Below are 21,873 nucleotides of genomic sequence, written 5' to 3'. Positions count from 1 at the left end.
TAGGGAGTCGTCTGCCTCTATGTGATGTTCAGCTAACTCCATGATACAAATGCAAAATCTAGCACTCAGGGGACATCATGTGGATTTGTGACAATCCCTGGAAGACTCTGTCTCCATAAACCAGCATATGGATTAGTACTCATCTGTAGATGTCGTTTATTTCAATCAGCAACAGAAAGAATATGGATAATATTCTTAGTTTAACTAATCCAAGTTTAATTTATTACTAGTATTAATACATACTAGAAATTTACTTGATTTTATTTAGCAGCATCAAAAAATTCTGGACCAGATTCTCTAGTGCAAAGAAAGTGTAAAATGCTACTAAATCAGAGTGGTAACAGTTTACACCCACTTTACACCAACATAAGTGACTACATAAGATGCAGAGCAATGGAGAATCTGGTCTCATATGTGTGAGAGCACAAGAGACAGGAAATGAAAACAGATAGGTCTTTGTAAATTATATAACCTACAGTATTTAGAGTCATCAGGGACACCTCTGGCACCCATTCCCAGCCTAGAACTCTCCCTACAACCAGGGGCATGTTCAGTAGATGGCCCTTGCCTACAAATTTACCCTCTGTGGTGGTTCACTATGGATTTGGTAGCCTTTGGCATATGTTTCTGGATATACTATTACTGCGGAGGAGTCATTGGCTGGTGGATGCACCAGGCAGCACTGTAGAAAGTTCATCATCATCACAGAGGAAACAGAGGCTCAGAGGTATCAGAGGTCACATGACAGGACAGTAGCAGAGCCTGGACTAGAGCACCAGCCTCCTAAGTTCCAGTCCAGAACCTTACTCACTAAGCCAAACAATACCTCCAGTTTGAGAGAAATCTTTTTCCTGGATTACCTCAAGTAATTCGACTTGTTACTGGGGATAGCAACGGCGGGAAGAGGGAAAGAATCCTCTTTCGACTGTGGCACACTACATAGAATCAACATCAGCCTAAGGCACAGAGTGGTTTCCATAACCCTAGTACTTCCAGCAAAAGTGAGGAGCCAGACAATCCGGATCTCAGACCTCTCCAAATCACCCACCCTTGATGGCTGTGCAAGAATCCCTTGCTGAGCTGGCACCAATGCAAGGCATGTGCCTCCAATGGAGAGCCCCCCCTGCATTCTGCGCCCCTCATGAAATGGAACTGCTCGGAATCTACTGCCCAGGGGCCCTCTGCACAGGCAGAAGTGGGAACAGGACTAGTCGTTTATTGGCAACGACAGCTATGATGTGTGCTTTGGCTGGCAGAGGAATGAAAAGGAGCCCTGTCCCCATTTCGACAGCTAAAAGAAAGGTCACGGCAGAGCTGGATTAACACAAATGAACAAGCAGAGAGAAATTCCTTCTAAGAGGCTATTTCACTTTGGAAAGAGTCGCAATATGATTCTGAACTGGAATTTGGAGACATCCTGGCAGGCACTGTAAACACCATGCACTCCTGTAGCTGGTTCATTGTCATGGTAATTGCCTCCAAGGATAAAACTGCTCTGTTGCAAACCTTTCCTGTATTGTCCAAATTTGTGACCTGGAAACGGTCAGATCAGTTATGCAACTCAGACAGAAAGGCACTTAAGAGTTAATGTATATGAGAAAATGACAGAACTAAACCCAACTGAGCTAGATTTTCTTTCCCTCGTGGGGAAGGTGCGGGTGGATTTTCAACATTGCCAATCAGCTGCAAAAAGAATTTGGGCTTCAAAAGTTCAGTGAGCCATAGTTTGTCTGGTTTTCACAGAAAACTGATCTAAATATTCCCAAAACAATTTATCCTGAGATTATAAAACAATGAGGAAGAATGATGACAAATACAGGCATGCTATATAAAGAATACAGCCAATACAGAACAGCTAGTCTTAGGTTTGACTCATGGAAAGTGAACCATATTAAATCAGACTATCCCAGTTTTAACTAATGAATCACACAGTTTAAAAGACAGATGTCAGAAAAAGGTGCTTGTAAGGTTGTTGGGTTTTTTTAAGACGTTTATGTCCGAAAAAATGAGCTGTATGGGAAGAGTCTTCAAGGTGACTCCATTTATTTCTATTGTGGGCTACTTTGCAAATCTGGCTTTGTTTAAACTCTCTCCATATTGGGAACTTGGCCTTATGAGTGACTTAATTTAACTGAGAAGTGTCTGCAGACATTATAATTTGGTTGTACAGGACTATGTACAATACCAATGACTATGTAGCAAACCCTAAAAGATCTCAGTTCTTGTAGCTGTTATAGGTGGATATTTGTAAGTATATAAAGTATAAGTCTACGTGTGTAAAGTTTTTTTTGTTTAGATAAACAGGATGCGTAAAACAAAAATCTAAAAGCAAATGGATGTAAGGCAGCACACAATGAGCAAGAGAAAGGTTAATCTACACTATTTTTATTGCACTTAAATTATTTTCCACACAGCTGTTAGATTTTCTATTTGTATGAAAAGCAGACAAGCCCTTGGGACTTGCATTAGTTTGCCAGCAATATCTGCATCTCCCTGAGTGTTCTGTAGATCATCTCATACAGCCAAGTTTACCATATGCAAAAGGATTAATAAAGCTCATTAAAATCCTATCACTTTTAGATTTGTTTCTTTCTTGTATTAATCTGCTAGCATTAGGCCACTTCCTGAGGTCCTTACCTAGTTTTTACAAGGGAAAACTTCCAACAACTTAAAAATTTTAGGTATCTCAGAATCCGGCCCTTGGACTTTTCCTGTTGTACATCATTTGTTTCTTGAGTTTACCATACAGTATATAGGCATCTCCAACATTTCCCAGTTTTGTTCTTTGCATGATACTATATTACTTGCTTGAAAGACACTGAGAATCAAACTTCACTGGGGGGCTGTTAAAATTCCACTGAAGTCAATGGCAGATTTCCCATTAACGTCAATGAACGTTGGATCAGGCCTCCAATAATACAATAATGCAATCCACGGCTTTGTAAAATAAAAACCTACCTCACTAAAGCAAAAGGAAGCATTTGCTTCCACGTTCTTGTTTAAATTTGTTTAAATAACGTTCACATTTTCATTTGTTCAGATTGCTGTAACAAGGTGTCAGGCACGGACTCGAAAGCTTCAGAGCACTAGTCCTCAACCCACACATGCCTAAGTTAAATTTGTCAGGCTTTTTAAACCCTTAGGTCAACTGAACTATACATATTTCTGAGTCAAAGTGGGAAATAAATAAAAAAATAAGGGAAGATCAGAGTGCAGAGGAGAAGCTCATGAGGATGGAAAATACATAAATAAACAATAGCCTGGAGACACCTAGAAGCGATATTAAATTTTTTCATGTACACAAGTAAACCTATCTCAGGTAATTCTCTATCTCGGCTTCATTAACTATCACTCCTTTATAGAATTTTATATTTTGAGTATGTCTAACCAAACAAGGTTTGGCAACTACCTCTGCTCATTCCTTTATACATGTTTGGATTTTGTGCTGACATTTTGAATATCTCTATATAAAAACATGCCTTATTACCCATGGAAACAAGTCTACATAATACAAAGGAAACCCTGGTACATGCAGCAAGCCATGGATTGGATTTATCCAACATTGTACATGAATAAAGAACTCAACTTTAAATGGGTCCCTCAATTTTTCTGCTCAGACAGAAACTGCAATTCTAAAAAGGCAAGGTCTAAAGGTTTTTAACTGCAAATACTACCACAGTGATTTGCTTCACATTAATACAGTGATTTTCAACCTTTTTTTTTTTTCATTTGCGGAATTTGTGATCAAACACTCAAGAGACAGGGATAGATAGCATACTATAATACTAAATGAAAACATTACATTTCAACAATTGTCTATGGCAGGAGTGAGCAAACTTTTTGGTCCGAGAGCCACATCTGGGTATGGAAATTGTATGGCTCATGAAATTGGAGGTTAGGGTGCGGGAGGAGGTGAGGGCTCTGGCTGAAGGTGCGGGCTCTGGGGTGGTGCCAGAATGGCTAGAAATGAGGAGTGCAGGGTGCAGGAGGGAGCTCTGGGCTGGGGCAAGGGGTTAGGGTGCAGGGGAGAGGGCTCCCCTGGGGGTGCGGGCTCTGGGGTGGGGCTGGGTCCCAAACCCTCAGTCCCAGCCCGGAGCACCCTCCTTCGCCACCAACCCCTCATCCCCACTGTTATTCAAGTTAGCTAGATCAAAGCTATCTCAGATACATCTACTGCAGTGTAGACATACACAAAGACAGCTCAATCGCTTGAGTCAAGACCTAGCCATGGAATCTATGCATTTAGTATACGTGCAAACAGACTCATTGAAGGACACTCCACCATAAGACATATTCATCTGAAAAGTCAGGCCCAGTCATAACCAGGCTCAGTAGTGGAGGCTGTAAACCATTTGCAATCACTAATGAGACCCTGGCCAGCACTTTGGAGCTGGGTAATCTGGAGTCCAAAGGCACTCCACACAAAAATGCTACTCACAAAAAGGAAACAGGCTAGCATCACCATGTTATTCACAGAAAGAGAAGAGGCTAGAGTCACTCTGACCTGGGTAGGTTGGACTAAAGAAGCCTTAACAGTGAGCCTTCAGATCTTAACAGTGTGTGGATTTTTAATGTTAGCTACAAATGAGTGTTGGAAGATTTATGGTGGGTGGCACATGCTTCAACTAATGCCAACAACAGAAAATCGGTGTGACACTATACCCAATATTCATCATAGTAATATTATTATCATATGATTATAGCATAATTATGATGCATTTTGTACAAGATGAGTCATGTGAGGTGTCATTGGAAAAGTTATGATTTGCTGACTATGAATATCCTATTTGTATGAATGTATCATTTTTGTATCTGAAGTTATAAATATTGACTATGGATCTGTATTTCAAATGGGCTTACTCTGGAAAACACCCACCACCAGCCTTTCAGGTACAACAAGGAAGAAGCCAGCCAGTGCTAATGGCTCATCAACAAAGACAATGGGCTGTGCAATAGCTTAGCCTTCCTGTAAATGTTTCGGCCAGCTTGTAAATAATGACTGCCATGCCTCTGCAAGGGCATGTGACCAGACCACATGACTCTGACCTCCATTTGGGGTACCTGTATTTTTTCACAAACTGGTCTGGGAACCAAATTTGAAATAAAGGGTTCCCACCATATGGAAAACCTATACAAAGCAGGGAGTGACATCATCTCTTTTCTTCACTCCCCCACAACACAACACATGAGAGAAGCTCTGAAAGAAAAGGACTTGGAACCAGGGTGGGGAGCCCAAGCTGCAAAGCAAGTGCAGCTTGTGCCTTAAGAATCTGCAAACCTGTTTGTATCATCAGTCAGGGTGAGAAATTCCTAATTCATATCCAATCTTTCTAGTATTTTAGGCTTAGTTTGAGGTTTTGTTTATTAACTGGATAATCTGCTTTGATCTTTTTGCTATCACTTTATAATCACTTAAAATCTATCTTTTTGTAATTAATAAACTTCTTTTTGCTTTATCTAAATCAGTGTACCTTTGAGTGAAGTGTTTGGGGGGAAATCTCAGCTTGGGTAACACAAGTTTGTTGCATATTCCTCTCCACACTGAGGGAGGGGCGAACCGGGTAATAAATTCATATTGGTCGGCGTTTCGACCAGGGCAGGGCGGTACAGCTCTGGGGTCCTAAGCTGGGAAGCTGGAGTATCTTGGCTGTAGCCTCTCTATTGTTGGTTCACATGCAGTGGCTGGTCAGAGAGCCTGCATGTAACTGCAGCTGGGTGTGTCCCTGACTGTGCGAATGCTGGTGCGAGTGTAGGACTGGGAGTGGTCTGCAGCTTGTCACAGCAGCAAAGTGACAGAGGGAGCCCAGGCTGGTGGGTCATAGGGAACACTGGAACCCCAGTTCCAGGTGGCACCCCGGGGGGAACCTGTCACAGTTGGGTTACGAAGAAATGATGGAGAAAGGATGAAATCTCCATGCGTGAAGTCACAGACAGATGATGATTGACCTATATGCACTACAGGTACTTGGGCCTCAGACAGTTGTTCCTCTCTCACTGAGGAATTTGAAAATAGTGGGCTAAGATTTATTGTGGTCTCCATGACTGCTGCAAATGGCAGTACAGAGCTCTACAGTCAAGAGAGATACGATGTCACAGTACCTCATAATCTTCATAATGGAGATATCCCATCTCCTAGAACTGGAAGGGACCTTGAAAGGTCATCGAGTCCAGCCTGTGAAAGTAGATTTCTTCTGTGTCTCCTCTGATATTTCAGCCATGTTACGATTGGAACTTGTTCATGGGAGGTCAGCACGCTCTAGAAAGGACTGAGAGGAAACAGCTCCTTCTGTTCTCTCTGAGAATGGCAGAATGAAACTGTGATGCTGGGGAGGAACAGGTGGTGACTAAAATTCTGCAATACCAACAGCGGTCCTGCCTTCTCACTGTCAGATGAAGTCCCAAAGCCCATACGTGTGAACTGACCTGGCCCCAAACTGAATGGAGCCTCCATCTGAAATACAATGCCAAAGGGACAGTCTCCAGCAGACACCAGGTACTGGTTCGGACTGTAAAGCAGGGCAACAGAACTACCTCAACATTACCAGGAGACGTGTAAAGCCAGGGAGCAGCATCGCTCTAGCTCAGAGGGGTCTGTGCTTGCATAGTTTTCAGTACCTTAAAATAAAAAAAAACAAGAATAAAAAGCTTCCCTTTTCCCCCTTTCACTCGCCTTCCATTATGACCCAAAGCGAAACAGAGGGACACAGTGTGATGTGAGCAAGTTAAAGAAGAGAAGTGAGGGCTTATGGAATGTACCGCTTCTTGCTACAGGAATCAAGTTACTGCTCCCCCTGTTCCAATTAAATGATGTTCTGCATGCCAGAGAGGAGCAGAATGAGCATATTGGATGAGCAGCTTGAATAACCTTCATGAAGAAAAGAATTATGGTCTTGCCATTTAAACACTAGACAGGGACTCCAGAGGCCAGGGTTCATTTCCCAACTCTGCCACAGATTCCCTTTGTGACCTCGAGCAAGTCACTCAATGTCTCTACAGCTCAGTTCCCCATCTGTAAAGTCCTTCCCTTGGTCTGTCTTCTCTAAGTAGATTACAGGCTTTTGGGGGCAGGGATTGTCCATTCCTATGCATATGTACAGCACATGGCATAGTTGGGTCCCAATCTCAGTTGGGACTTCTAGGGGCTACAATAATACATGTCGATATACTGGTATGCTGAAGTGCTGAACTACTGAAATCTCTCTAGTATGAAATGTAAGAAACCCCTGTTGGACACTAAAGAGGACAGCCCTTTGGCTCCCAATCTTTTTGAATTTAGAACAGAATCACCAGTTTCAGTATCAGCTACACTTTACTGGCATAAAACGGAAGATAATGAAGCCACTTTCGGTGATAATTCAGCTTTGCCATAATGCCTAGATGCCATGGTGATGGACATATCGGAAATTGATTCAGATCATCATAACAGGCGCAATGGACAAGTCTCTAAAACCACCACAATAGGCAATTATATGACAGCCTCCTTGGCCGTCTCAGTAGCAAAACCAAGGACTGAATGCGCCATGGAATCTCTTCCATCAGAGGTGGTGCTTCCAGGCTACAAATGAGGCCCATTGGCATGATATTTTTGAAGAGCTTTCTCTATTTCTGTATGTGCTAGAACAGAGGACGTCAGTCTGCAAGGTCATCAATACAGGACTAAAGTCACACCAAAACAACTGAAAGGAATAGCCCCTCTTTGTGAAATACAGTGTTGAATTCTAATTAGAGATGGGAGCACTACTAAAAGGTAGAGGGGATCCAAGGAGCCCTAAATTTTTGGAAAGTTCTGCCCTGATCCAAACCTTGTGGCTGGCTCACACTTCTATAATAGCCTGAATCAAAACCTCAGATCTGAACCACTCCAACCTTTAGCGCAGATCCACAACTGAAGTTTGGTTTTCAGTGACTGATCCTGGTGCAGGATAAAGCTTAACGCAGTCAACACTCCATGTGAAGACATACCAAAATGATGCACATATTTTTAGTCCTGTAAAAATAAGCTACATCGCACCTCCACAAGGGTAGGTCTACACTTACCTCCGGGTCCGGCGGTAAGCAATCGATCTTCTGGGATCAATCCCGGAAGTGCTCGCCGTCGACGCCAGTACTCCAGCTCGGCGAGAGGAGTACACGGCATCGATGGGGGAGCCTGCCTGCCGCGTCTGGACCCGCGGTAAGTTCGAACTAAGGTACTTCTAATTCAGCTACTTTATTAACGTAGCTGAATTTGCGTACCTTAGTTCGAAGTGGGGGGTTAGTGTGGACCAGGCCCAAGAAAGTCAACATAATTAAATTAGCACAGCTACCCCATACAATATACTTAATGATATTTAGGGTAGATGCAAGTTTATTTATTAGCCAAGCTACATATTGTAGCTTGTAAAAGACTGTGGCTTGCTTTGATTCCTTCGTGGGTTTAACTGAGAGCACATGAAAGGACCCTGTATCTTCTACAGCTCTTTACATTTGCAAAATGTAAGGTTGTATGCCTCAAGACATAGAGCCAAGCACCACGTGCCAACACAAGAAGTGATGCCAACGTATTACATAAAAAGCTACTTCTCTTCTAATATTGCAATGAATATTTTAAATAGGAATCCCTCTTCTGAAGTCATTCATTGGTAAAAAGGAAACATGTGCAACCATAAATTACTAGTATTGTGGTTTCATGCTGTTAGCAAATAATCATCTTTGTGGTTAAGCATCTATAAAATGAGGAAATTCAATAACCCTGAGTGGAAGATCTAGAACTGAGACTGAAAGAAACAAAAGACAAAGATTTCTACAAAATTCTCCATATAAACTATTGGCCCTGATTCTCCTCTCACTCGCGTAGTTAAAATCAAAAGCAACTTTGCTGACAACAGTGGAGTTGAATCATGTTAAAACTGGTGTAAATGAGAGGATCAGCCCCATAAATGTGTTTTTTTTTTTTTTTGGAAGGGGGAAAGAAAGGGGAGGAGAATTTTGATCCGATGGTACCAAAAAGAGTGAAAGCAACGCTTTGGAAATCTAAATTGAACTTTTACAGGACCAGCACTATTGTGTTGGAAACAAACATAATTGTTGATGTTTGCTATTACTGAAGAGCCTTAAGAGATGGCTCCAGGCGTTAAGCATTAAACTGCATGACAGAATGCATAAATTCCACCCTCCCAACCACAGAGAAACTGCTGAGCAATTAACACATGTAGAGAGATGTCCTGGGGACTAATGGCACGATTTCCAGATGTGACTACTGATTTGGGGTGCCTCAATTCTGAGGTTCCCAACTTGCGACACCTTAAATGGGCCTGATTTTCATAGTATTCTGAGCATCAGCCCTCTGAAAATCAGGTCCCTTTAAGGAATTTTAAATTGGACACCCTAAAATGGAGGCATCCAGAAATCTCTAGCCCCTTTTGAAAATCTTGGCCAAAAACATATATTTACACAGAAATATAGGACTCACGAGATTAATCTGTGTAACACAGAGAGAGAAACATCTCACATCCTAATTAAAAGTAAGTGATATACAATTTTTTTTAAATATCCTTGCCAACAAAAAAAAGTAAAATGCCTTGAACATTTTTGTTACCTTGTTAGGTAACCCCCCTATTAAAGTGCATAATAAGCCTGTCGCCTGATCCAAAGCCCCTTGCAGTAAGTGGAAAGTTTCCCATTGATCTGAATGAGCTCTGGACAAGGCCCTGTGGGAGTTCAGAAGCCTTGGCACACAGGCTGCAATAAAGGAAAGAATCCATGTTTATTTTGTTTTACTCCACCAGGGTTTTGTTCTGAAAAGTGATAGGAAATACTCATCTAAAGTAAGGAAATCGGGCACACAAGGGTCCAAGCAGAAGAGTTTTTGAATGCCATACCAAATAGGGTTACCATATTTCCACAAACAAAAAAGAGGACACTGGGGGGGGGGGGAAGCCCCGCCCTAGCCCCGCCCCGCCCCATCCACTCCCTCCCACTTCCCACCCCCTGACTGCTCCCCTCAGAACCCCAACCCCCCCTGCTTCTTGTCCCCTGACTGTCCCCTGCTGAGAACCCCCTACCCTAACTGCCCCCCCCCCCCCGGACCCTACCTGTCCCCTGACTGCCCTGACCCTTATCCACTCGCATGGGTGGCAGGGTTGTAGAAATTTTGGTGGTGCCCAGAACCCCCCACCCCACCTGCCTAAGGCTCTGGGAGGGGGGTTGGGTGGGGGGAGGAGGTCTGGGGTGCAGGTCCTGGGCTGGGGATTAGGGTGCAGGAGGGGTGCAGGTTCTGGGATAGAGTTTGGGTGCTGGGTGCAGGCTCCAGGCTGGGGCAGGGGGTGGGTGTGCAGGAGGGGGTGAGGGGTGCAGGCTCTGGGATGGAGTTTGGGGGTGAGAGGCGGTGCAAAGGGAGGGGGTGCAGGCTTTAGGAGGAAGTTTGAGGGCAGGAGGGGGTGTGTGGGAAGAGGGAGGGGGATTGGGAGGGAGTTTGGGGATAGGAGGGGATGCAGGGGTGAGGGCTGTGGGTCTGGGGATGAGGGGTTCATGATGCAGGAGGGGGCTCAGGGATGGAGCAGAGGATTAGGGTGTGTGGGGATGAAGGCTGGGGGGTTTGGGGTGTTGGAGAGGCTCAGGGCTAGGGTGGAAGGGCAGGGTAAGGGCAGCCTGTCTTCCCATTAGTGGATGGGGGCACTAGGACCCAGGGGCAGCAGACAGCAGTTGTCTGCCTGTACTGCCAGAGCCAGCACATGCAGACAAGGGAGAGGCAGACAGGAATGGGGGACCCACCGAGGGGGGGATGCACGGAGGGGGGGTGGCTGGTGGAGGCTGGGGACCCATCCAACACTCCCCCACTCCCTGACTGCCCCCCCCCACTCCTCTTACCATTCTGGCTCCACGTGGGTCAGTTTGTGTGTTACACAGGACTACAGAGAGAGGGAGGGGGGAGCAGGGGAGGGCTCTGGCTGCTGGAGGCCAATGGGAGTGGGTCAATCGGCCTAGCCGCCCAATCAGCAGCCACACTCTGCATGGAAGGGAGGGAGGGAGGCAAGGAAGAAAAAAACCCCGGACATTTTAACCTTGTTACCAATTCCTCCCGGACGGCTATTTAGAGACGCAAAAGCCGGACATGTCCGGGGAAATACGGACGGATGGTAACCCTAATACCAAACAGCACTTTGGGAGTGACTGTTCAATGCTCTGAAAGGGACCTAGGGAAATAAATATTCTTAAATCTGCTTAATAGAGAGCATATTGACAAAAGTTGTACCAAGGTAGCTGAGAGGCAACGGGGAGGGCGATGTACCCTATTCAAGGATGGTGCAACGTCTATTCTATTGTGAGCTACCTGGGAGCCCCCAAAAGAATTTGCTGAGCTGACCAGCAGGATTCCTCCAGGGGACTGCAGAAGCTGGGCAGCCTCTTTCCCACCCCTCTGAAAACTATACATTTTGAGCAAGACAAAATGAAAGAATGGATAAAAATAAATGGAATTTTCATATTAGAAAAGAAAAATGTGTTTTCAAGTAGCAAAACGTTTCAGTCATTGGAGCAGGCTGGAGGAAGATCCACAGGATCAGTGCCTGCATGGATCCAGTGATTTCAACAGGGTGCACAAGTGGCACTGAGGCCTTTGACTGCCGATCCAGCTTAGAGGGTAAAATAGCAGCCACAGTAGAGGTAGGCAGGGGAGCAGCTCTGAGCCCTCGGTAGTGATATGGATTTTGCCTTTCCAAATCCACGTAGGAGTTTCACGCCTTACCCCTTCCACTGGGGGGGACGGGGAGGGAGAGGACTATTAAATTGCACAAATTACTCCGCCTCTTTACAAAATGCCATCTTATTTACCTCGCTTGGCTGAGATGTAGTGTACACAGAGACAGGTTGGAGTTCTGCTAGAGGCTTCAATGGGAGCAGGTATTGGGCTTCCACCCCAGCCTTACTTAATACCAGGCACTAATCCAAGCAGCAACATATTAAACCTTTTTTTGTTTGTTTTTTAAAGAGGGACTAATAAAGATGCATAGCCCTCCTTCTGTGCCTATACTCCCCTTCCCTCCAGCCTTTGTCTAATGGCATTGCTTGCTGCATTATGTCCAATACTGACATTGTAAGCTCCCAGGTCTACCACTTTTACTTGTCTATTAAGCACCATGCACACTTTAAAATAACAACAAGAAGAGATTATTATTACGTAAAAGAATAAGAAAAGTTGGCAAAACTCACACTGAAATCATTAATGCTTGGTACCTACAAGTAGGTCAGACAGGAGCAGGGGGAAAAATACTGAGTCAAGATATTGCCTACATACCCTTAAGCCTCGTCCCATGTCTAGCATTATACTGCAGTGAAAAAAAGCTTTCTAAGCAAAGAAGCAGCCCAAGGCAGAATAATGACCTAGAAAGACATCTGGAAACTACTGTCCCCTGCCTAAGCTGGACAGAGAAGACTATTATAAGTCTAGATGTTTCAAGTCCTTGCTATCCAATAAACCACCCAGTAATAGCATCTACTCTAGTGTAATTAAAGTGTTACTGAAATACATTTGGGGCAATAAAAATCAGAGCTAATGTCAAAATAGCAATTTAATATGAAGGAATATTTAAAGCAGTATATACTATGTTACATAAGAACAGCCACACTGGGTCAGACCAATGGACCATCTAGCCCAGTGTCCTGTCTTTTGACAGGGGCCAGTGCCAGATGATTCCAAGCGAATGAACAGAACAGGGCAATTATCGAGTGATCCATCCCCTCTCGTTCAGTCCCAACATCTGACAGTTACAGGCTTAGGGACTCCCAGCACATGGGATTGCATCCCTGACCATCTTGGCTAATAGACATTGATGGCCCTATCCTATAGGCTGTTAATATCACCCTACTTTAGTATAGAATGCATTGTACATAAGAGAAAGTTACTTTACCATCTCTTCTGCTACAGATCTAAATTAATCTATCAACTAGATATTTGTACTCAGCAGAAAATACATAACACTGTATTCGAATATAAATGAATTATTTACGTTGACTGAGAAACTATATCTGTCTCACCCAATCTTGAGATTTGCTTCTTGCAATGGATGCCATCACTGTAATAGACTTTTCCAAATAACAGGCCAGATCCTCAACTAGTCCAATCAACTTGATGTGAATGAACTTATGTCAGTTTATGCCACTGAGCCCACCTCTGCAGTCTTTCCTCTGGCAAAATTCCCATAGGAGTCAATTCAAAGATTTGCCATAGTAAAATCTGCAGGATCTGGACAAATGTCCTTAATTATAATGGTCGATTTCATGCTAGCTGCCGTTGTTATTCTGGAACCTCACATCACATTGGCCATAAAAGATTGTTTCAGAGAGTGGGCTAATTTAATAAGAACTAGCATTTATATAGTGCTTTGCATCTTGCAGGCACTGTGCAAATATTACTAATGAATCCTATTCGTTTTTATTTCTGTCAATTTCAATACAGGGAGAACAATCAAAAGATATTTCATATTTAAATGAAATGGGTCTGATTCTGGTCTTTTCACACTTACAATGGGGTAAATCAGTCATCATAAGAAGTCGAAATAGGCCCATACTCTCCAACTGTTCCATCTCACTGGTTCTACATCACTGGTAAACTTCACAACAAATCACAAACATAGTAGAAGACTGAAAAAAGAACTTACTAATGGACTAAACTAAAAGAAACTGACGCAATATCTTTGTTAAAGTTTATTTCACCAGACAAAATGAAAGTTTGTGCCTAATTCCACATAAAGATTTTCAGTGCTATTTTGTTTATATTTGAATGAGCAAAATAGAATGGATTTTTTATTATTATTATTATTTTCCACTAATGGAAGTTAGAAAATAGGTTCCTATTATCATTTTCTCAACAGTAGACAAAATTAAATAAAGTGCTGAGAGACATAACAATCACATCACTTTATATTCACAGGTAGCCTCTTAAGTGAACCAGAAGCTCTTATACAAGGAATTTTCACTGTGAATGAGAGAGAACACTCACTCACCAAAACCAAATAAATAAGAAACTACTTAAAATGCATTAACTCAAAAAAGTAAATGGATTTCTTACCATTGTGAGCGTAAATGGATGGCTTTCTAATGCTGACACTCTTGGACAGTGTAGAATAATGTACTGAAATAAATCACCCAGAGAAAAATGAATGGTAAAAAAAGATATGTTCAAAACGTTCGGTCATAGCTGCTACTAACAATACCTCAAAGTTAAAAGCATCCCTCAACCCTTGTATAAGAGAAGCTGTAGTTTTATGTGCTGTGAGTCAACTCACCTGACCAGGCCTTGCTTTAAAGTTTTCTTTCCTCATTCGTAGTTCAAGGACATTAGAGGGATGGCTTATCACTGAAGTTATCGTGACTGGTTTATAACTGCGAATATAGCGGTAGAGCCTTTCTGCACAATATAAGCACAAAGGTCCAGAAATCCAAAGCCAAGTCTGCAGAAGAAAAACAAAAATATTACTCCAAGGAATATTTTTCTTTTTTGATTTCAAAATAACGTGACTCCTTACACAGCCTAGTTCTACCATCCTTTGACTACCTGTTTAGTCTACCTGTTGACTAATGTCTTAGGCATCTGAAATACAGGCACTACACATATAGCTACAGGCTGCAGTGAAGAGCCGGCTGTGTCCACACGTGCCACTGCCGTGTGTAGATCAAAATGTGCAGATTAGACTAGATAACCCTCGCGTTTAACCTTATGGTTCTGTGATTCTCCATGTCACGTGAAAGGCTCCAATGAGGCAGTAAGACACTACACTGCTAAAAATAGCAGGGTAGTCACGGGAGGCACTGCTTGGTGAGAGCCGTGTAGAGTATATACCCTGGGGGTTCAGGCAGGTCGGGCACTCTACACTACTCTACTCGCCTCAGCATGCTAGCTGAGCATGCAATGTCTGTACTCTGACATGCCGCCATAAATGTAGACATCGCTTTACTTTGCAAGTAGTCCCAATGGAGGAGGAGGAGGTGACTGTCCTAAACACTAAGCTACAGAGTCATTCTAAATCTTTCTCTGGCCCAATAAATATTGAATTATTCAGTTCTTTAATTAAAGTGGAACAACTTCAATAGGAGAGATTCCCACATCAGCATGTTCCATAGCCCCGCAGTTAGAGCACTCGTCTGAGAGGTGCTAGAGCCCTGTTCAAATCCCTTCTCCTCATCAGGCAGAAGGGAGCTTGAATCACAGGTTTCTCACATCCCAGGCGAATACCCTTACCACTAAATTCAAAGTTATAAAGGAAGTTCTCCTTCCCTTCTTCACCCCAGCTGTTTTGTATGGACTTGCCTCTGAGCTCAGCGATTGAACTGGGCCTGGCACACAACATAGATGTTCATCTGCCTACCTTCTCTGGTTTGTGAATTGCTCTGGGGCTTAGGCAGGAGATAGGCACCCGGACATCTAGAGAGATGCAGCAGTACGTGTGCCCAGAGGCAGAAACACAGATGCTGAGGGAACTTTTACAGCAAAAAACGTGGCCACCAAGTGAATTTAGGTGCCTATGGTGTTCAGCAGGAGTTTCGTGGATTGCAGTGGAGCACAAACTGGGACTTAGGTGCCTACATCTTGGGTTTAGGTATCTAAGTAATTTTGTGAATCTTACCCTCACAGTCTAAGTAGACAAAGGGTGGGAGATAGGAAGCATTCTTAGTCCCAGTTTACAGCTGGGATTTGGCCACAGGGAGATTAAGTGACTTGCCCACGGTCACACAGTGTGTGCCTACACAGTCTGCGGCAGCCAGCCTCCCAGCCTGGTTCAACAGACTTGGGCTAGCGGGGCTCACGCTGCTGCCCTAAAAATAGCTGTGTAGACATTGTGGCTCAGGCTGGAACTCGAGATGTGAAGTTGAGGGGTGGAGGGGGCTTCAGAGCCCAAGCTCCAGCCCGCACCACAACTTCAAAGTGCCATCTATACAGCTATTTGTAAAATGGTAGCACGAACCCCACAAGCCCCAGGCTGTCAACCTGGGCTGGGGGGCTTGGTGCCGCTACCTGTGTAGACATCCTTTAGGGAGCCCTTGGCAGAGGTATGGACTAAATCCAGCTCTGCTGTGTACCAGTCAGGGCCTAAGCTACACGTCCACCCTTCCTCTCTGATTTTCACACTCAAAATACCAGCTTGTATGGTCCACAGGCATCTACAGCCCTAGCAAGTCTAATAGCTCACAGAGCTTAGAAATGCAGCAGACTTCTTTAGCCCTAGTAGCTCTCACAGCATAAGGCACTTCTAAGTCCAGCCAGGTTCCCCTGGCTACATAGATAATAATGTCACCTGGCGCCAAATATAATACACAGATTATATTAACTCATCTCCCAGAGCGGACTCTGTTTGGATGCCCTGAAGGACACATGGAGCAGAGACAGGGTGATACAAGTAACCCTGGTGCATCAGATTCATTTCCATTTGAATATTAGCGCGCCGACTGAAAGAATTGAAAAGAGTTCACCAGACATATTGGCCTGGAGGCACACGGACCCATTCTAAAGCAGCATTTCCCAGTGTGTCTCCTTACACCTGCATGGAGTCCCCTTGACTTCAGGGGTGAAGCTTTTTGCAAGACCAGGGACTATGCCTGCTCTGGAAGAGCCGGGCAACAAACAATATAAAGGACCCTTAACAAATACTGGAGATGTGGCCACCAGAGCCCCACTGCTGGAGCCCTGGGGTAGGGCTGCGGGGCTCTGAGGGCTATTTAAAAAGTCCGGGGCTCCCGCTGCCTCTACCGCCCCGGCCCTTTAAATAGCCCCCAGAGCCCTAGGATAGTGGGAGGCTTGGGGGCTATTTAATGGGCTGGGGCTCCAGCTGCCTCTGCTGCACCCCCAGCCCGCACCAGCCCCACACCCCCTGCCCTGCCCGCAGCCAGCCCGTCTCCAGCCAGCCCTGCACCCCCTGCCCGCAGCCAGCCCCTGCTGCACCCCCCGCCATGCCTCCAGCCCTGCACCCCCTGCCCGCACCAGCCCCGCACCCCCTGCCCTGCCCGCAGCCAGCCCGTCTCCAGCCAGCCCTGCACCCCCTGCCCGCAGCCAGCCCCTGCTGCACCCCCCGCCATGCCTCCAGCCCTGCACCCCCTGCCCGCACCAGCCCCACCCCCGCTGCCCTGCCCACAGCCAACCCCTGCCGCACCCTCTGCCCTGTCTCCAGCCAACCCCTGCTGCACCCCCCTGCGGCCCTGCCCGAAGCCAGCCAGCCTCTCACACACCCCTGCCCGCACCAGCCCTGCACCCCTTGCCCTGTCTCCAGCCAACCCCTGCCACACTCCCCTGCCTGAAGCCAGCCAGTCCCGCACTCCTCTGTCTCCAGCCCTGCCAACCCCTGCCGCCAGGGCCGGCTCTTGGTTTTTTGCCGCCCCAAGCAAAAACATTTTTGGCTGCCCCCAACTCACCTGCAGGCAGCTCCGTGTGCCCTGCAGGGAGGCCCCCAGCCTGAGTGTCCCCCGCTCGGAGCCTGCCCGGCCCAGCCACAAGGTGCAAGCGCTGCTCCCCCGCGGTGCGAACCGCAGCGGCCCCAGGACACCCCCACACAGGAGGCGCTGCTGCCAGGGCTGGCTCTAGACTTTTGCCGCCTGAAGCAAAAAAAAAAAAGATGGCCTGTATGTCGCCCCTGAAAATGTGCCGCCCCAAGCACGTGATTGGTTTGCTGCTGCCTAGAGCCGGCCCTGCCTGCCGCACCACCCTGCAACCCTGCCTGAAGCCAGCCAGCCTGCCCCACATACCCCTGTCTCCAACCAGCCCCGCACCCCTTGCCCTGCCTGCAGCCAGACCCTACCTCCAGTCAGCCCCTGCCCTGCCTCCAGCCAGCCCCATGTCCACTGGTGCCCTGCAGTTCCCAGGGCAGTAACCCTGCACACCTGCTTCAATGAGGGCGGCAGGGAGCAGCTGGGACCCACACATGTGCATACTCTAGGGTGAACAGACAGCAAGTGTGAAAAATCAGGATGGGGTGGGGGGTAATAGGATCCTATATAAGAAAAAGACCCCAATATCGGGACTGTCCCTATAAAATTGGGACATCTGGTCACCCTAGCACACCCCCAGGGAGTGGCGGGGACCCACACATGTGAAATGGAGCTCATTAATAACCGATCAGCAGTATATATGACGCAATGTACATAATATATAATTTGATTATTTATATTGTTATGGAACAGGTGTTTTTTTTTTAAGTCATCCCTGCTGGGGCCCCGCCGAAAATGTTCAAATCGGGCCCCGCATTTCCTAAAGCCAGCCCTGACCTCCCGTATAACACTTCCCTTGAGCCCCTTTTGCATGGATCACCCTCCCTAACTATAGCCTGTCAAGCCGCTGCCCTCTCCTCCTTCAAATCCCTCCTTAAGAACCAGATGATGTCAACGGGATTTGCCAACTGACCGTGGCTACGCAGGTGGCCAGTAGGGATTACTCATATATTTCTTTAATTTCTAACAGTAAAAAATAGATGGAGATATACCTATCTCATAGAACTGGAAGGGACCTTGAAAAGTCGTTGAGTCCCCTGCCTTCACTAGCAGGACCAAGTACTGATTTTGCCCCAGATCCCTAAATGGCACCCTCAAGGATTAAACTCACAACCCTGGGTTTAATAGGCTAATGCTCAAACCACTGAGCTATCCCTCCCTTCACTTCCTGATGTGTGTTAGGGCCCCCTATGGTGTTTTGTCTTCTGTTAAGCCCTAATACAGCAAAGAGCTCTGTGCTGATGAAACTCTGCATGCACAGAGACCCACTGACTTCAGCAACCCTCTACAAAAGGATCTTCCTGCAGTTTGTTGCGGGATCATGGTCTTAGTTTATAAGATCTTCAGCGAGAACTGTCTCTTCTTATGTTTTGTATGGTGTTCAGTACAATGGGGCTCTAATGCTGATACGGGACTCTGGGCTCTACTGTAATATAAATAACAGCAATAACAACAATAATGAAATAGTTACACGGATTATCTAATTTCTACTACGAAGCCAAATCTATATTTTGATAACAATTACACCTAAGTAATGTGTAATCAAACTTGCATGTATATGATTAAAATGAGTACAAGTGGAGGTTAATTGTTTCAATTAAGCTAAAGTCTCAAAATGCTCATCAAAGGTCCCTAAAATTTTCCCCACTGTAGAAGTGGGCTGTAGTCCACGAAAGCTTATGCTCTAATAAATTTGTTAGTCTCTAAGGTGCCACAAGTCCTCCTGTTCTTCCCACTGTACACTGTTCACCATTCTGTATTGTGCTCTAAGAATTTAATACAGATTGTTTCGTGCCACCAAATCTATGGATGCCTGAAAAGGTTTTAATAATATTTTCCATTATTGAAACTTCTTGTCCAGAGAAGTAATAATTAGTGGTTGTGGCTGACTGAAAGACTTGGCATTGCCTGTAAAACCTGAAACATTGGATCATACAGACCTCTGGGAAGTGCGACTGGAACTTGGGTTCCTCGGTGCAAATTCTCACAACGTTATTTTGTACAAATGGTTCTGGTTCTGCTGGGAAAGGCTCGGGAGAGTATTCAGGAAAAGGCTCTTCAAAAATCCCTGGCACTGGAATATCCTCTTGGAGAGTTGTGTTGGGATGAAAGCAGCCAGGAGGGTGCTCCTCTAGGTTAGTCTGGTATTTAAGCACTCCTCTACAGGAAACAAACCAACGAACAAACAGAAAAGACACTGAAACAGCAATCAAAATCAACAGGCTTCTCTCAACTTGTAGAGCATGTTATAGGCCATCACAAAGCGGATCAAAGGCTGATATTCCACAAGCATTTTTACTTTGTTTTCCCTTCAGGAGTTTGAATTAGCTTGAAGCATTCCAACAATAGATCCCTTTGTCACTAGAGTGGAGGTTCTGCAACCCACCTGGCACTCCTGATACTACTTGAGGGTAGGAGAAATTGTGGGGGCTTTGGAGAGAAATTAAATAGTTGCATTTGCAATTCAATCACACCAACGCTATTTTCAGCCACATTCTGTGTGTTACACAAGCCCTCGTTTCAATGCAATCTTAAATACAAGTGGCCTATCAATACTGCAGAATTATAAACTGCAGGGGGCACTCCCAACATTAAAGGTATTTCATGTTTGTGCATGACAGCATCATACATGAGCAACATTGTGCTTTTGAAAATCCATTTGTCAAATGAAAAAAGTCATTATGATGGGGTGTTCACCCCACACTGGCCCTGAAGGGGTTAAGGAGGCCCCAGAAGGGGCCAATTAATCTTCATAGTTACACCTAAAGGGAGACTGAGGGATTTATGAATACTAATGGCTGGTGATGCCCAGCTGGGGGAGAAGCTGGATAAGGAATATAAAGAGAGGAAGTTTTTAGTAGCAGGAGGCCACAAGGAGAGAGTCTGTAGTCACTCTCTGAGAGCAGGGAGGAGGGGGAAACCCAGGTGGGAGAATAAGCCCTGGGATCCTGGCCTGGGAAGCAGGATCAACTGGAGGAGTTGTGGGGAAAGAAAGCCTGAGAAGCCTAGGTAGGAAGAAGCCCAGGGAAACAATAAGAAAGCGGGGGGGAGAGGAGGAGCCTGAGTTCCTCTAACAGTCACTGGGAAATGACACAGCACTGTTGGAGGTGCCACCCAGACATCTGGTCTGGTGAGACTCTGATACCCTGGAAGGGGGCAGATTATATAAGTGATCTATCCGCAAGGCTGAATCGCAAAGAGGGAGCACTGTGAATTATGGCAAGAGAGACCATTGCAGCCATGGATTGACTATCGGCAGGGGCCGCCATATGGGAAGAAAGCCACTATGCCATGCCTGGCCACAGGGCCGGCTTTAGGCCGATTCAGCGGATTCGGCTGAATTGGGCCCCGCGCTGCAGCTGTCCACCCCGCCCCCCAGCTCACTTCCCCCTCCTCCCCTCCCCTGAACGCTCCGCCCCCTCCCCTGCTTCCCGCGAATCAGAGATTCGCGGGAAGTCTGAGACGAAGCAGGGGCGGGCCAGCAGCATGAGGTAAGCTGGGGTGGGGGTGGTGGGGGCGGGAGAAGGGCTCCGGGGAGGCACGGCCCGTTCCCGCAGGCCCCAGCGGCTCTGGCCCAGCTTGGCTCCAGCCCGGCCCCCGCGGCCCGGCTCCGGCCCGGCCCGGTCCCCGCGGCTCGGGTCCCCCCCCCGGCGCGGCTTCCGCGGCGCGGCTCGGATCCCTCCCGCCCCCGCGCAGCCCCCGCGGTGCGGCTCGGGTCCCCTGTCCCCGGCGCGGCACGGCTCAGGTCCCCCCATCCCCGTCCCCCCCCGCGGCGCGGCTCGGGTCCCCCCATGGCGCGGCTCGGGTCCCCCCGTCCCCGTCCCCCCCGCGGCGTGGCTCGGGTCCTGGGGGCGGGGCTTGCAGCAAGCCCCGCCCCCAGGAATCGGGCCCCGCTCTTGCTAAAGCCGGCCCTGCCTGGCCAGGAAGAGGAGCTCTTGCAGTGAGTGAACCCCATTACAGTCCTCCATCAAAGGTGTAGTACAGAGAGCCTGGAATACAGGACCTGAGGCCTGAACCAGAGGCTGTGAACCAAAGTCAGGCCATGTATTAAAGCTGACGCTTACAAGTTCACTGTTCAGTACATAAACTTGGCAAAGTTGCTGCTAGTGTACCAGGCACTAGATATATTACGTAAATATATTTCAGAAGGTTAGTACAGACACACCACATTCTAGTACAAGATAAGATTGTGTGACAGACCCAGACCAGTGGGGTACAGGAGTCTGGTAGAGGGCAAATATACTGGTCACTGGATGAGTAGTTTTCTGTTTCCTGAGTGACCAGAACAGGGGCTGCACTAGAGTAATCAGGAACCTGCTAGAACCAGTTAAGGCAGGCAGGCTAATTAGGACACCTGGAGCCAATTAAGAAGCTGCTAGAAGCAATTAAGGCAGGCTAATCAGGGCACCTGGGTTTTAA

At 46.4% G+C, this 21,873-nt stretch overlaps 1 protein-coding gene across 8 annotated transcripts in view; it reads right to left on the bottom strand.

Annotated features, from left to right (window-relative positions):
* Positions 1–21,873, bottom strand: part of NOX4 (NADPH oxidase 4) — a 167,336-nt gene that overhangs the window by 107,738 nt on the left and 37,725 nt on the right. For all 8 annotated transcript variants that reach the window (XR_006175841.2, XM_065581676.1, XM_065581677.1 and 5 more), the window contains 3 exons: positions 19,395–19,614; positions 14,265–14,429; positions 14,048–14,110 (listed from right to left, as the gene is read on the bottom strand). Coding sequence is in view for 7 of the 8 variants with exons in the window: in XM_065581676.1 (XP_065437748.1) it covers positions 14,048–14,110; positions 14,265–14,429; positions 19,395–19,614 (448 nt within the window). In the remaining variant the exon portion in view is untranslated. The remainder of the gene's footprint in view (positions 1–14,047; positions 14,111–14,264; positions 14,430–19,394; positions 19,615–21,873) is intronic.

Source organism: Chrysemys picta, chromosome 1, assembly GCF_011386835.1.
Source record: "Chrysemys picta bellii isolate R12L10 chromosome 1, ASM1138683v2, whole genome shotgun sequence".
Classification (NCBI taxonomy): Eukaryota; Metazoa; Chordata; order Testudines; family Emydidae; genus Chrysemys; species Chrysemys picta.
This window is presented reverse-complemented; position numbering and strand designations above follow the sequence as displayed.